The sequence below is a fragment of the Corvus cornix genome, chromosome 14, assembly GCF_000738735.6.
Source record: "Corvus cornix cornix isolate S_Up_H32 chromosome 14, ASM73873v5, whole genome shotgun sequence".
NCBI classification, from domain to species: Eukaryota; Metazoa; Chordata; class Aves; order Passeriformes; family Corvidae; genus Corvus; species Corvus cornix.
In genome coordinates, this window is record NC_046344.1 from 7,914,420 (window position 1) to 7,929,841 (window position 15,422).

The 15,422-nt window shown below is 50.4% G+C and overlaps 1 protein-coding gene across 1 annotated transcript; it reads right to left on the bottom strand.

The window, feature by feature from the left end:
* Positions 1 to 1,193: 1,193 nt before the first annotated feature.
* Positions 1,194 to 14,116, bottom strand: ZNF598 (zinc finger protein 598, E3 ubiquitin ligase). The gene is given in 13 exon segments (XM_039560120.1): positions 1,194 to 3,206; positions 3,317 to 3,461; positions 4,214 to 4,280; positions 4,283 to 4,348; positions 5,333 to 6,093; positions 6,419 to 6,491; positions 6,816 to 7,000; positions 8,011 to 8,128; positions 8,777 to 8,994; positions 9,732 to 9,943; positions 11,194 to 11,323; positions 12,534 to 12,646; positions 13,862 to 14,116. Coding segments are annotated over 13 exon segments (2,676 nt in total). The 5' UTR covers positions 14,102 to 14,116; the 3' UTR covers positions 1,194 to 2,858.
* Positions 14,117 to 15,422: the final 1,306 nt, after the last annotated feature.

The window sequence follows — 15,422 nt, forward strand, 5'->3', positions numbered from 1 at the left end:
GGAGCCCTCACTCTGCTGAATTTAACCCCACTTAGAGGGAGGGTGACACCCGTGCCTGGAATCCTGCCCCAAATCCTTTAGGAGCCCCCTCAGCTGTTGGGTGTCACCGGTGCCCTGCGGTGGCTGTGGCAGCACCTTGGTGTGTCTGTCAGGCAGAGCAGGGTGTGCAGGTGGGGTTGTCACCAAACACCCCAAGGGGGCCATGGTTGGAGAACCAGAGCCATGGGTGCAGAAACCATGATGTGCTGGGGGTTTCAAGGTATTTGAACATCAATTTTCATCTTTCTCCTCTTTTTCTCCCAGCTGTGGTACAGAAGCGCTTGCCCCCTTGTAACCACCCAGGCCACATCCTAAAAGGATGCCAGGGCTGTCCCAAAGTTGTCCCAAAACCATGCCAGGGCTCTGCAAGCCCCTCCCTTTACATGACATCAGGAACTTGGGATCTCACTGGCTCTTGTGCCATCAGTTCATGCTACAATAAGTGACACCCACAGCACTTCTTTTCTCCTGCCCATCAGTCCCTTACAGGGGTGTTTCGTACCATCCATCCCAGTGCCAGCCCCCAAAGACGCAGGGGTGGCTTCTGGCTCTGCCTGGTGCCCTCTAACCATGGTCTGTTTGTTAGGAAATCCCATCATTATTCCATGGAATGGGTATTTCTCTCAGTAAAAGCTGCTGTGTATTTTACAGACTCCTCCCAGCCTGTGCTGTCCCCAAGCAGGTGGCTCTGGTTCCCCTCTAGTCCCCCTTGGTCCCGTTCTCAGTTGCATTTTGAACCCTCTGTGTGTCACAAGCCCCTCTCCCCCCCAGTGAGGCTCAGAACCAGCCCTCACTGTCTCAACTTGAAACCCCAGTTCAGCTGCCTGGATTTCGTTGCAATACACATTAAAAACCTCAGCTCCTTTAAGAGTTTTAATCTCCAACAGCTCCCACCTGAGGGTTGGGAAGTTCAGTTTCTTCGCAGATACCTCTGTCTGAGCAGACGCTTCCAGGAGTTGCAGTTGTCACTAACCTCTGTGCAGTGTAGTATAAAGTGGACTGTGTATGGAAATAAGTTTAAAATGTTTACAATTTTGTATATATTATATATATAAAAATATCTTTTGAGAGAACAATCTGTGATTCTGTATTTTCAGTGTCTGTGTAACCAACTGCAACTTATTTTCAATAAAGAGCTAAAAATGAACAGAAAAAAAAATTTGGTAATAACTTTATTTAATCAGGTGAGCACAAGGAACAAGGAGACTGCAACATCAGGCCCCAGAGATGCAGCACCTCGAGGGAACTCCCAGCAGCACCTCCTGGGGAACACAGAGCTGCTGATGGAGAAATAACTGAAACCCAAGGGAAGACAGAAGATGCTCCTGCAGGGAAGACACATTTCACTCCCTGAACTTTACAAACCAAAGGGATGGGGAGAGTTGCTGACTGGAAGTGGTGGGGGCAGCTGGCAGCACCCAGCCCCCTCAGGTGTCCCTGCCTGGGGCCAGGATCAGCTCCAGGATCCCCAGCAAGGCAGGGACTGCCAGGGACTCATGCAGTGTGTGAACCACCATACAGCCAAATCACCCTCCCCAGCCCCTTCTGGGCCAAATCCAACATGGGCAGGTGGTCAGAACAGTCTCAAATATTCAAGAAAAGAAACCCAAAGCACTTTGCAGCCTGAGAGCAAGCAAAAATAACGTGTAAGGCAAGGAAGAGTGACTGTAGGCAGGAGTAGCTCTTGGGTAATACTCTGAGCTCGATTTCATAGAAATGATGCTGCTAGAAAAGCTGTGTTTCATCACTAAAAATTACATAAATTAATTTCAGCTTTATCCCTACACATTAGAAATAACTAAACCTGGAGATGGGAGAGAATCAGACACTGAACTACAGCCATGGGGGACTCCTGGCACTGCTGCTGGAGGAGTCACTTCAAAGGAGGAAGAGATCTCCCTCTTCCTCTGAGGTGGAATTTGGGGAGGCCAAGGAGCACGAGCAAAACTACATCAGCCTGGTGTCACCGAGGGAGGTGCAGGTGTCAGACCACTGTAAACAGATAAATGCACTTAAAGGCACTGCAGAAAACATGGTCAGTGATCAGCAGCATTTAATGTCCCAGGATGCTGTTGGGAGCTCCCACCAGTAATACATCCGAGTAATTAGAAACATGGCAGTCATTAAATAAAATTCCCATGTGCTTTACAGAGAGTAAAGCCTTAATGCTGTTACTGTACATGCAGGGCTACAAAATCAGTTTCTTGAAAGAACTTTACAGAAAAGGTCAGAGGCAACTTCAAATCTTGCACAGATCAGCCCAATTCTTCAAGCAGCAGAATTGACTCTGTTTGCAGAAAGAAAACTCTGCAGCCCAGTGTTTGCAGCTCTCCTGGTCACACACCCCCGTGAGCAGCGCTTTCCTGCACCTTTTACCCCTGACTAGTGTGATCTTCACTGAAACAGCACAAAAAAAATCAGAATGTTATAAGGGAAGCCACTTCCATTCATTTCAGTGATCCATAAACTTCCTCCACCCCAAAACCAGAAAGAAACCCCCAAACCAGAGCATATTCCCCTATTGTGTCCCCTGTCATGCTGCAGATCAGAAAGGATTCCCAGCTATTGCGTGTTCAGGAGGAAGGAGCCCTGCCTGCCCCCACTGCAGCTCAGCCTAACCCTACCCTGGATTTGGGAGCTCAGACAGTGGGTGGGGACGAGCTCTGGCACATTCCCATGATCCCTTTGCCCAGGAGGGCTTCCCAAGTCACCTACTCCTCACTGCCTCAGCCGGCACCGGCCCCCAGCCACGCTACTGCCAAACCTCATTCCAAAGTGCACATCCACAGCCAGAGCCTGGGTCGTGGCCCTGGGGAGAGCTAACTGATGATCCTGCTGATTGCTTGGAGCGAGGGGAACTCCTCATCCTCGATATGCAAAGCTTTGTGGGTGACCACGTCCTGCTGGGTCAGCACCTGCCTGCACGTGGGGCAGATGTAGCAGTCGAGGTCGGCGGGGGAGTCTGTCTGCCAAACGTTCTTTCTGTTCTTTTTGGGTTTGTTGGAGCTTTGTTTCTCCTTGATCCGGAAGTCGTTGTGAGCAGAGAGCAGTTCCTGCTGCTTGGCCGTGTCTGGCAGCAACACCAACAACTCCTTGAAAATCTTCTTGAAGTTTTCCCCCAGCAGTTCCCGGCAGCTTTTGTAATACTGAGCTGCAGAGATCAGCCCCTGCAGGGGACAGGGAAGGGCAATAATTAAGAGGAAAAAAATATTTATCTATTAAAAATCCCACTGGGATTCAGGCCTCCTAGAAAGGGAGGCTTTGGGAACCCACTCACCTGTCTGAACTGCCCAGAATGAGTTTTAAATTTATTGAACTTGGACTCATCGCTCTGAAGAAATTCTTTAATGGATTGTATGAGCTGGATGTTCCTCTGCTGGAAGTTCTCAGGTATCAAGTATGATCCATGACAGGATTTTGGCCTGTGTTGGAAAAGACCAGAAGCGACCCTGACATTGGTTTGTGTCACACAAATATGACATAAATCACAAGGCTGTTCTGGTTTACAGCTGCACGTCCTTCCTTCACCCAGCTACACATAAGCAGCACACAGCTAAGTCTTGTCAGGATAATAAAATATGGGATTTCTGTATCAGATTCCAGCTTTACACAAACAGAATGTTTAAAATCCAAGTTTAACATGGTCCTGATGAGCTGCTCTGTGAGCTGGATGCGCTCAAAAGTCCTGAGCAAAGACCTCACCATGAATAAAACAACAGATAATGCAGGTTCTGTATTAAACTGACACAAAGTTTTCCCTCCCCTTTTCCTACAAACTCCTCTTTCTATCCCAGAAGGGACAAGAGAGCAGCTACAGGAAAGATCAAGAGCAGTGAAGGTCACCAAGGAGAACACACCTCAGCACCTTGCTCCTGGGACTCCCACAGAATCGATGTGAAGTACAGGAATATGTTGGAACTGCAGATTTCCAAATAAATCTAGAACAGACCAAGGTCTGAGCAGCCAAAACATTGCACAGTTCCTCAGACTCGTAACTACACAGGGCTGTTCTATGCAATTCTCCCGGATCCAACCCACAGCACCCTGGGACTTGCCAGTGGGACTCTTCACTGGGCTGGCCCCGCTTGAGTAACCCCCTGTGCGCTGTTTGAAGCCCCTGTGACACGAGTGAGGTGTGAGGTGCCCCGTGCCCCCTGGCAGGCCCTTGACTCACTCTTTCAGAGCTGTAGTGACGGGTTCAGAGATGGTGGAGGATGGGATGACAGCGAAGCCCGGGGGGGTTTGCTGACAGGCACCGACAGGCCCGGAGGCGGAGGAGGGTTCTTCAACAGCACCACGGAGTTAAAGCCTGAGGGAAGCAGGGAAGGGGCAGGAATTAGAGACCCACAGACCCCTGGCTAAAACCCACACCAGTGCCTGACACATTGCAGAAGCACCAAGAAGAATTTGCAGTGCAGACATCACTATATTGGAGAAAACCTAAAAAAAAATCTTCAAGAAGCACTTGAGAGTGGCTGATGTTCCTCTACAGAGAAAGTGCTTTAATTATTCATTTTCTTTTTCAATGGAAAATAATTTTGAAAGCCCACTCCAAGACACAATGAAAAACACTTTTGCATTATTAAAGGGAACACAAATCACTGGAGGAGGCAGCAGGCCTGGCCTGGCCTCTCCCAGCAGGAGCTGCACAAACAGCGGTGCTGGCATCTCCTGATGCGATCCCACTTCCACGAAAACCACTCCAAGTCACATTTGTTGCCGTCTCTCTGCTTTCACAAGGTCATGGCTAAAAGAACAGCAGGAAACCTCTCCCAGCACAGGAGGAAGTGGCCAAGGAAGTGAAGTGACAAGTGCCAGCAGGGACAGGACACAACCAGATTCCCTAGCCTGCAGCAGCTTCCAAGGCAGATCTTGGAGCACAACACACGGATGTGTCAGCCCTGGGGACAGGGAAAAACCAACTCTTCATCCATGAGCAAATAGCTGCAGCTGTGGGGCAGAGGTGGTTCCCAGAGGACATTCCAGGCCTCCTGTGACACCCAGGCTGCCTTTGGCTCCAGAGCCCAAGTGGCACCTGGTGGCAGAACCTCGCACAAGAGCCAGAATGAGTTTATGCAACACATCCATGTGTTCTCTGGGCTCTCTACAAGCCAAGCTGGCCGTGCCCAGCAGTGCTTCCTCATCCCTGAGGTGTCCAATGCCAGGTGGGACAGGCCTTGGAGCAACCTAGGATAGTGCAAGGTGCCCCTGCCCACGGCAGGGGAATGAGATGATCTTTAAGATCCCTGCCACCCAAACCATTCCATGACTCTGTGATTCATTCCATGTTTACCTGGTGGCGGGGGCATCCTGGCTGATCCTGAGCTCCCAAGAGCTGGGAAGTCTTCCTGAGGTAAAGGGCATTTGTTAGTCACTGGGGGCTTTTTAAGGCCGGGGGGCTCTTTGGGTGTACCACAGCCAGCTGATGGTTTATCCGAGTGCCCGTTGACGACAGCTGTGGCTCTGTCAGGGCCGTGAGCAGCAGGGAACACCTTGGATGGCTGCTCTGCTTCCGAGGGCTTTTCTGCTGCTGGCCTGGGAAATGATGTCTCCTGGGACGGGCGTGGGGATGATGAGCTCTGCTTCTCAACCCCTGTCTTCTTCTTCTTGCCCACTTTCATAAAAGTTTGTGAGGTAGAAGCTGCCAGCAAGGACGAGACGTCAAACATGGTCGGGGCGTTCCGGATCTCTTGGGTGGTCAGGCCACCACCGCCATCCTCGTCATCCGACTCACAGAGTTTATTGCTCTTCTTACTTCCTTTGGAGGTGTTCAAGGATGGTTTTTTGGCTGGCTGGTTGACACAGGGGCTGCTCATGGCTTTGACCACGTTTTTACTGGAACCATTGTTCCATGCAGATGTGATGTGAGTTACTGTCTTATTGGTGGGCTTCACTTTGGACACCAGAGCTGGGAAATCCTCCTCCTGGAAGGCTGCTTTCCTGGCTGTCGCCGTGTACATCAGAGACATCCCTGATGAGATGCTGGGAGCTGCAGAGGAGGACAAGCTTGGGAAATCTTCTTCTTTAAGCTTAACCAGTGCTGGCTGGGCAGAGCTGTGGGGAAGGGAGAGGGTTTGAGTTAATGAGGCAGCACAACCCCAAGGGACAGCACAAACCCACAACTCTCCACTCTTCCTCAAACTGTCACTTCGGGTGGCACAACAGGAGTTTTACTTGATGATCCTCTAGGGTCTCTTCCAGCTGATATTCCATGATTCTAAAGACCAGCCAGGAGCTGGCCCGAGGCAGGAGGGGATAGGGCAGGGGAAGCCTTGGAGTGATCAAATGATCTGGAAAATTATTTTCCCCCAGAAATGCAGAACACATCAATCAGCTTCTAAATGTACTTTGTCCCTGCTGCAGCCCTGTGCAGACTCACCCTTGGAGAGGTCCTGCTGCAGAGCCGATTGCTGGAAAGTCGCCCTGGCTGAGCACTCCGTTAGCAGCTGCTTCTTTTGGAACAGGGACAGAAAAAGCAAAGACATGTTTTCAACCCAAACACATTCATTCCAGAGCAGGGGCTATCAATGACCATGACAGCAGCACTACCAAGGCCTATTTTCAGCAGCTGATGATGTCATTAACCAACATTCCAGAGGAACAATTTCAATCCATGCATCACTATTTCCTTCAATTAACTGTGCTCCCCATTATGTCATGGTATACAGGAAACTCATGATACTTTAAATGAGTAAAACATGGGTAAGGCAGAACTATCTGAGGGAACCTTCCAGACACTGAGATGCCCTGCAGTGCAGGACCTGTCCAACACTCACCTGTGACATCGTTTGAAGACTTTGGCACACGTTTGGAGCCGAGCACGTCGGGATCCCTCAAATCCTCCTTTCTCCCCCTGCTGCTGTTGCCTTCCTCTTTGTCCTCCACCCTCTTCTTCTCTTCCTGCCGTTTGGCTGCCACAGATGCCCTGACTGCTGCTGCAACATCCCTGTCTTCTTCTTCCCTGCAGGACAGGGAAGGGTCCCTTGGTCAAACAGCAAGGATCACAGAGCAGCTGCCTCGCTCCAGTCTCACCTCTGTGGTGCCAGCTCCGGTAACATCCCTGATCTCGTGCTGCCACCTGCTGAGAAGCCTAAACCAGCCCCACCACTCCAATCCACCCCAGCCAGGCAACATTCCCCCTTGGATTCCCAAGTTCCATGTGTGGGAATAACAATCCAGGCCAGAAGAAACGGGGTGAACTGGGAGAGACAGCACCACGGATGCAGGGGGCACCTGTCTCTCCCATTCATTTCCAAAGACATGGAATCATTCTTGGAGGCCACAGGAACTCTTTGAGACATAGCTGGGCATGAACTCTCAACACATGCATGATCCACATGCGACACCAACAGAGGAGTGTTTTGGGATGGACTTTTTTCCCCAGTGGAATCACCAGTAATGAACCAGCTGCCCGTCCAGCAAGAAAAAGAAGAAAATAAGATGTGCAGGATGTAAAAAGCACTCAGGTCTGGTGTGGATGAAGAGACATAGAAATGTAAAGTTTCATTTCAATACTTAACCCTCTTCCTTTTCCAAAGCACTCAGTCTGGCCACACAGAGATCTGTTAGTTCAATGAAACAGGTCCTTAGAACAGGAATTTCATGATTACCCAGACCAAAAACTCCATTAAACCTGCACAGACTTGTCACCTACTTCAGAAAATCCTGTTTAGAGAAGTTTGCATAAAAACAGCTGCTGGAATTCATTTAGGGTTCTGAGTTTATTTAACCCACAAGTTGAGGGTTACATTGTTTGCTTCCTGAGCTGAAACTTCACACAAAATAATTCCATGATGACCAAGCACATAGCCCGGACATGGGCTCGGACTGGAAGCTCTCAGATAAGGATTCACCATGGAGGTCTCCAAATTTTGTACCACTTCCTTCCTCCTAATCCACCAAAATACTGTGAACTGGCAAGGAAAAGCCAACACTAAATGGGAATAAAACTCACAACGTTGTGCCGCTCACCTCTTGTACCTCCAGCTGCCTCTCCTGTTCTGCTGGTTTCCTCGGCTGCTCAACCTGCTTGCCCTCCCTTGCCTGTTGAACCTGTCAACCTCTTCATAGTCCTCTGCACCTACAACACCTAAACAGGAGGGAGGAATGATGACTCTCAGTTATTTCTCTACTGTGGGCATTACATTGTGCCTGAAAAATGCAAAAATATACTGGTACAAATAAACTATCTTCATTTCTTTCTGATGACCAAGTCAGCAGTTCTCATAAAATTACATGTCCTCATTAAACTCACACAATCCTACACAAAAATCCTACAACAATTCTGGTAGGAAGGGATGTCTGGATATCACCTGCTCCAGCCCTTTACTCAAAGCAAGGCCAGCTCTGAAACTATATCAGAGGGCTTTGTCTGGGCAAGTTCTGGTTATCTTCAACCTCTACAACCTCTCAGGCTGAAGAGGCCTTCTCAATCTCTACAAGCTCTTGGTGCTGTTCCAGGGCTTGTCTACCTTCTTTGGGAAGAATTTTTTCATGGCTATGAAATATTCACCAGATGTTCTTGAAAAGTCTTCGAGAATAAGAGCCATAGAATGGTTTGGGTGGGAGGGATCTTAAAGGACATCTTGCTCCTGAGCAGGAATACCTTCCACTAGACCAGGCTGCTCCAAGCCCTGTTCAACTTTGGGCACTTCCAGGGATGGAGCAGCCTCCTCCACCCCCCAGGGAGTCCCTCCCTAACCCTGGGGTGCCCGTCGGTGCCCCCAGCCCAGCCCACCTTCGGTCCTGCGCGGGTGCCGGGGGGTGTAGGTGAACTGCAGGTCGATGTGGCGGTTCTGGCGTGCCTCGGCCCGGCTCTTGCTGTGGCAGGCGCTCTTGTGGGCCTTGTAGTCGATCTCGGTGCGGAAGGCGTGCGTGAACTGCTCCGAGCTGCAGCGGCCCTCCTCGCACAGGAAGTGCTTCTCGCGGAAGTGCTCCCGCAGGTATTCGTAATCACTGCGAGCAGAAAACACAGAGCTGACCCTTCCCACGGTACGACACAGCCACTCGTACAAGGGCAAGTGAGGACAAGCCCTGGTGGTTGGTTGGTCCTTATCCCCAGGGATGTTTTCCAGCTGACACAGTTTCTGTATGGCCAATGCATGATCCAGGTGTTAAAGTAAACCCACAGATGCTCAGCTCATCCAGCTGTGCACATGACAAAAAAGTTACTCCTATTCCCTTTGCACACGAACTTTGGAGCATTAGAATCAAGGAATCACAGGATTAAGGTTGGAAAAGACCTTTAAGACCATCAACCAGCACCACCACCATGTTCACCACTAAGTACCACATCCACATGGTTTTAAATACTTTCAGGGATGGTGACTCCACCATTTCCCTGAGTAACCTCTTCTAATGCCTGACAGCCCTTTCCATGAAGGAATTTTTCCCAATACCCAGTCTAAAACCCCCCTGGTGCAACTTAAGAACATTTCCTCTCATCCTGTCCACCATTAAAAGTAACACACCAGACAGCTGCTGTCAGGCTGCAAAATGTAACTTTTAATAAAGAAAATTTTAAAGCATGAACTAGACTATTTTGGCTATTTGTTTGAGGAATTGCAGCCAACCTGCTGCCATCCCTCCACTCTGCCTTTAAACACTACTATCCCCTACATTCAAAGCAGACCCAAGCAATTTTCCTTCAAAATTTAAGCTAGAGAAAGGACTCATATCAATAATCTCCTTGCCTGTAGTACTCCTGAGCCCCCTCAGAGTCACAGAAGTGACAGAAGTAGTGATCCCTCCGCAGGTGTTTCAGTAACTCGTCGTTGTCCAGGTACCGCTCGTCGCAGAACTTGCAGAGGGGGTGGCCCCGGTGGGAGGTGTCATCGGGATCCCCGTGGATCCGGTGCCGGGCCAGGTCCTTCCGGGAATACCATTTCCTTTCGTAGGTGAAGATCTGGAGAGACAGATATTGTATTCATAGATTTGTATTTCTAGATTTGTATTGTTTCTTATGGACACTGAACTAAACGGAACAAGCCAGCTTGTGTCCAGCTTCATTTGTAGGGGTGGAAGACTTGCTTCAAAAAGATGCACTTTGACCACCAACACCTAGAATTTTTGGTGGACAGGAAATAAAATTCAAGTGATGGATTCAAATTCAATCTAACTTGCATTTCTCTGAACACTGGAAATTGATTTAATTCACTTTTTTCCCTTTGGAATCTTTTTATACTGTAACAAGTTTAAATTATAATCTCTGGGGTAGAAAAATCCTAACTATGTATGTATCAACACACGGTATTTTGCATTCTCGAATTTAAAAACCCCAAGTGAGCTGTTTTACTTTCCTCACACAGGAACCATCCCAAACAGCTGCACACAGAGGATCCACTTCAGTGAACAAATTGTGTATCATAAGCCAACACTCTGTCCCCACTACCACATGAGCTATTTTGGTAGCAAGGGCTCTGGAGATGCCTAAATGATTGACCCAGCCTTAAGAACAGAATATCCTTTATTTCTGGCCTAGACAAAGACTGGGAAATTGCTCTGGGAAAAGGTTTGTTTGGCTCTGCCATGGACTGAAACTTCCACAAGTTTAAGAGCTTCTTCTCAGTGGCTACAAGTAACATGGAACTTCTTTCTTTGAAATAAAAATCTCTACAATATTCTGAAATTAAAAAGCAAGTTTTAATATTGTTTATGAGAGAAAATGACAAACAAGTTCCCTTGGTGCTGGGTTCATACACTGAGCATGAAGCACCTCACCAGAGCTCAAAGGACACCACAAACCAAAGAAGGTCCTGCCCTCCCTCCCCACTTCCCTTCAATCAGCTCCAGAGATTCCAAGACCACAGGAAAGACTCAACTCAGTTCCCAGACTTATTAGGGTTCATTCAGGTCAACCTGCTCACTCCTGGATCCCATCCCTTTTGGCAGAGAACTCCACTTCACCTGGCACGAACCAACTGTGGCACCACCACTGTGGGGTTCAATTTAAAATCTGGAGAACCTCCAGGCCCTCTTCATTAATCAGTTTATGGAAGGAGAAAGGCTTAAAATAAAGCAACTGGCCTCACTGCAGGAAGAGGAAACCTAAATAAATCCTTGCTGTTCTGCCTTCCCATCTTTCCCAGGAACTCCTGGAAGTCATGGAGGAAAACCCCCCTCCTTCCCACACATCCAAGCAGAGGCCCAGCTCACCTTTAAGTGTTTAACACAGAGTTTGCAGCAGAAGAGCTCATGCTGCTTCCTCATGTGCTGTTCCAGATCTGCAAAGGTGTTGAAGGGCTTTACATCCGGGCACAAGGAGCATTCATGCTGCAGCAGCTTCCTAAGGGATGAGAAGAGTCCCAAAAATGATCCAATTCCCTCTCAGCACCCCGATACCTTGAGCAAGACACAAATGTTCCATCCCTAGGAAAAGGCTCCAGCTTTATGGCTCCCCTGCAATCTGTAGCGTGGGTTGTGACCTGCTTATTCCAAGAATTCTGCTGTATGGCAGGAATGGGATGGAACCAAATTACACCAAGGTCCCAGCTGCTGGGGAAGAGCTGAGCAGCCACAGAGTAGGAACTACACTGTCACTACAAAGCTGAGTAAACTGAAACAAACCCATCCACTATTGGAGATTCAGCTGATTCCTGCAACATTCACATCCAATTCCATTACACTTTCCAATGTCAGAAACTGAGGAATACAGTGGGGAGAGATAAAGAATTGTATGAGGAAAGGAGGGGAAAAAACCCACCCCAAAATCCCACCCCACAATGGTTCCCAAGAAGAGCTGAGCACTGGTCTCACTGTAAGACTCCCAATCCCTCATTTCCATAAATATCAAGCCATGCAAAACTGTAAATGTACCAAAGTTACACTCTCAGCCCAAATCAGGGGGAATATAATGCCCAATTCTCCAAGGAAAAGGCTCCACTGCCTGCATGGCTTCATCTTTTCCACTCCTCTTTCCATTATCTCAAACCCTCCCAATTAAGATTGTTATGAAAAATATTTGTAGAACACGATGCTGATGCCACGTTTTTATTCTGCACTGGTTTTTTTACTTCACCTTTTTTCTCTCCCATTCAGAATTAAGATCTTTGTGTGAAGACAATGCTACTCTTCATGCAATACTTGGCACAACTGGGTTTGGTTAGTCCTTACTCAGCACAGCAGTAATTACAATTGTAACAGTAATTAAGTCTTTATCACTTTCCACAGCAGCCATGCAAGGAATAGAGAGGTTTTCGGCAGGTTTGCTGCTGCTAAAGATGCCAAAAATGCCTTTTATTGACAGAGCAAAGCTTGTGTGTTGTGTTGGTGAATCCAACACTGCAGCCTCGAGGAGCTGCTGAGTGTTCAATGCCACTGCCCTGCTCCAGCCTGTCACCTTGCCAAAAACACCTGCACGGCAGGTGACTCACATCCCCAGCTCCTCAAATCCCAAGAAACCACACCACCCTGCCCTCCCACAGCAGCACTTCCTGCCACGTCCCGTGCGTCACCACGTGCTTGGGGAGACATTCCAGGAAGGAGCCAGCGCTCACCTGTACAGTGCATAAACCTCTGCATCCATGAAATAAATGTCATATTTCTTCTCATGCTGCAGCTGGTGCAGGGCTATGGAGGAGAAGGACGGGAGCTTCCGCCCGAACACCACCTGTGGTACACAGCACTGGGATCAGCAGGAGCTGTGGGATTCCAGGCAAGTTCCCCAGCACAAACTCTGGGAGCTCCCCACGCCCACAGAGCTTTGTGCCAGCCCCAGCTGTCACACCCCCAGGCACTCTCCCCTGCTGTCAGCAAAGCCACAGGACATCTTATCAACCTGCCAGAGAAACGTGGATTAGCCCAGCCAGGCCTTTGGAGTTTGGACGAGATTAGGAAACGTTCCTGGTCTGTTTTGCTCCCACAGCTGTTCCCAGAGTAAATATCCTCAACCAACACAACCCCTTCCACAGCCAATGCCTGGCAGGAGCCCTGCCCTCGGCTCCTCCCCATCTCCTGGAGGATCACAAGGCAACCTGGAGTCTCTAAGTGACAAGTGACTCAATACCTAAGAGTCTGGCAGGGAAACCACTGTTTCTTCTTTCCTTAACTCCCAGGTAAGCGAGGAGCAAAACACACAACACTTCCTAAATTACTTGTACTACATATCCTTCTCAGGGAATTTCCTTGTTCCCAGCTGCTCCCGCTTGGCTCTGAGCACTGCAGCTGTTTAAGGTATTACAGGAGCCACCTACCACTGCCTGCTCCAGCACATTCCCAGCCTGGGAATTACTGGGGTAGCAGCAACATTTAGGGCACAGCTGGAGTTACCAGCCCCAGCCCAGAAAGGCTGAGACATAAATACAGTAAAGAATTTCAGTTCTTACAGCAAAAGCTACATTGTCAATCCAGAAATAGATTCTCAGAGAGGCTGTGGCTGCCCCTGGATCGCTGGAAGTGCCCAAGGCCAGGCTGGACGGGGCCTGGCGCAGCCTGAGATAGTGGAAGGTGTCCCTGCCCATGGCAGGGGGTGGCACCGGATAGGCTTTAAAGTCCTTCCATTGCAAACCATTCCAGGATTTTATGAGTCCATGATCCCTCCTAAGAGCAGCTGCCTCCTGAAGCAGGGAGCAAAGGCTCCATTCTGTGCTGCCAGAGCGAACTCTGCTGACTTCAAACCATAAACATTCACTCCAAACTCCATTTTCTTCATATTTTGTTTCCTACTCGCCCGGGCGGCGGCGGCAACGCCGGGAGCGGGGCAGAGGGCGGATAACCCGGGCTGTCCGTCCCCGCCGGTTCCACTCAGCACATTCCCCCACCACCCCGTGCCCGAGCGCTGCCCCACCCGGCCCGAGGCCCCCCCAGCTCCCGGGCCCGGCCTCACCTGCCGCAGCTCCTCCCGGCACACGGCGCAGTACCGGACGCCGCAGAGCGCCCGCATCCGCACGGAGCAGCGGTAGCAGATCGGGTGCTCGCAGCGGCCCAGGGCCACCACGTCCAGCTCCCCGCAGCACAGCACGCACGGCCCCTCCGCCGGGCCCGGCCCCGCGCCGGCCATGGCGGCCTCGGCCCCGCGCCGCCCCGCCCGCACCACTGAGCACGGGCTAGAGCGCCGCCCCACCATAGAGACGTGCGCTCACATAGCGCTCATTGGCCATAGAGTTCGGCCCAGAGCGCCGCCGCGCTGCTGGAATTAATTCCCCTCACGGCGACACCACCACCCCACTGACGTCACCGCGCGGTCCTCCAGAGGCCGGCCATCGAAACGCAGCGCGGTAACCATAGAGATGTGCTGGGCGGAGCGTCCCTGGCTGGGCCGCTCTGGCTCGCTCTCGATGGTGTTTCGGAGGAGGAGGAGGACCCCGGGGCTATTCGGGCGTCCCGGGCACATTTGGGGTCTCGAGGTCCTTCCTCAACACCCCTGGTTGTGGGGACATGGGGATCTCAGACTCTGCACCTCATTCTGTGGGGACATGAGTCACCCTAGGGCCATTCCTGCTACCCCTGGATGTGGGGACATGGGGGAACCTCAGCCCATTCCATTCCCCCCCTGTGGGATTTTCCCAGGACAAACACCCACCCTGGGATGCCAACAACCCTCCATGGATTCATCAGATCGACAGCTCTGCCTCTCGATTTAATTTTATAACCCAGGTACGTGTTTTCCCAGGTAAACTGGGTGTAATCGGGGAAATAAAAGTGTTAAAAACGTCCGTGAAACGCTGCAGACACTGGGATTTTGTATCCATCAGAGCAGGAACACAAACGAGCTCTGGCAGCTCGTTAGGAGCTCAGTCTAAGATAAATAAATCTTTATTTGCTGCAGGCGGTGAGTCACAGGCTCGGCATCCACGTCCCGGCTGTCCGGAGCCAGCCCAGGTGAGCTGGAGTCAGTCCCGGGTGGAAAAGGGCATGGGAAGGGGTGTCCCGATCCTGCCCTCCCAGCTCATCCCCGCGCTTCGATTCTCTCTGTTCCTAAGGCGCAGAGATGGGAATTGCGGCTCCTTGGACAGGAGGGGGTGCTCCAGGAGCATGGAAAAGCGCTTTAACAGCAGCCATGTTCCTCTGGGAGTGGGAAAAAATAATTAAAAAATAAAATTTAAAAAAAAAAAAAAGCTTGTTTGGTGACAGCACGGAGGAACACACAGGAAGTTTTTCAAAGTTCGCGATCTTCCCACCCTTTTTTTCCTCACAGCTTCCCGCTAAGTGACCAGCGCGGGATCACTGAATTATAAAATCTTGGAATGGTTTGGGTTGGGAGGGACCTCAAAGCCCATCCAGTGCCACCCCCTGCCATGGCAGGGACACCTTCCACTATTGCAGGGTGCTCCAAGCCCCGTCAACCTGGCCTTGGACACTTCCAGGGATCCAGGGGCAGCCACAGCTTCTCTGGGAATTCCATCTCAACCCCTCACCACCCTCACAGCTAGGAATTCCTTCCCCAT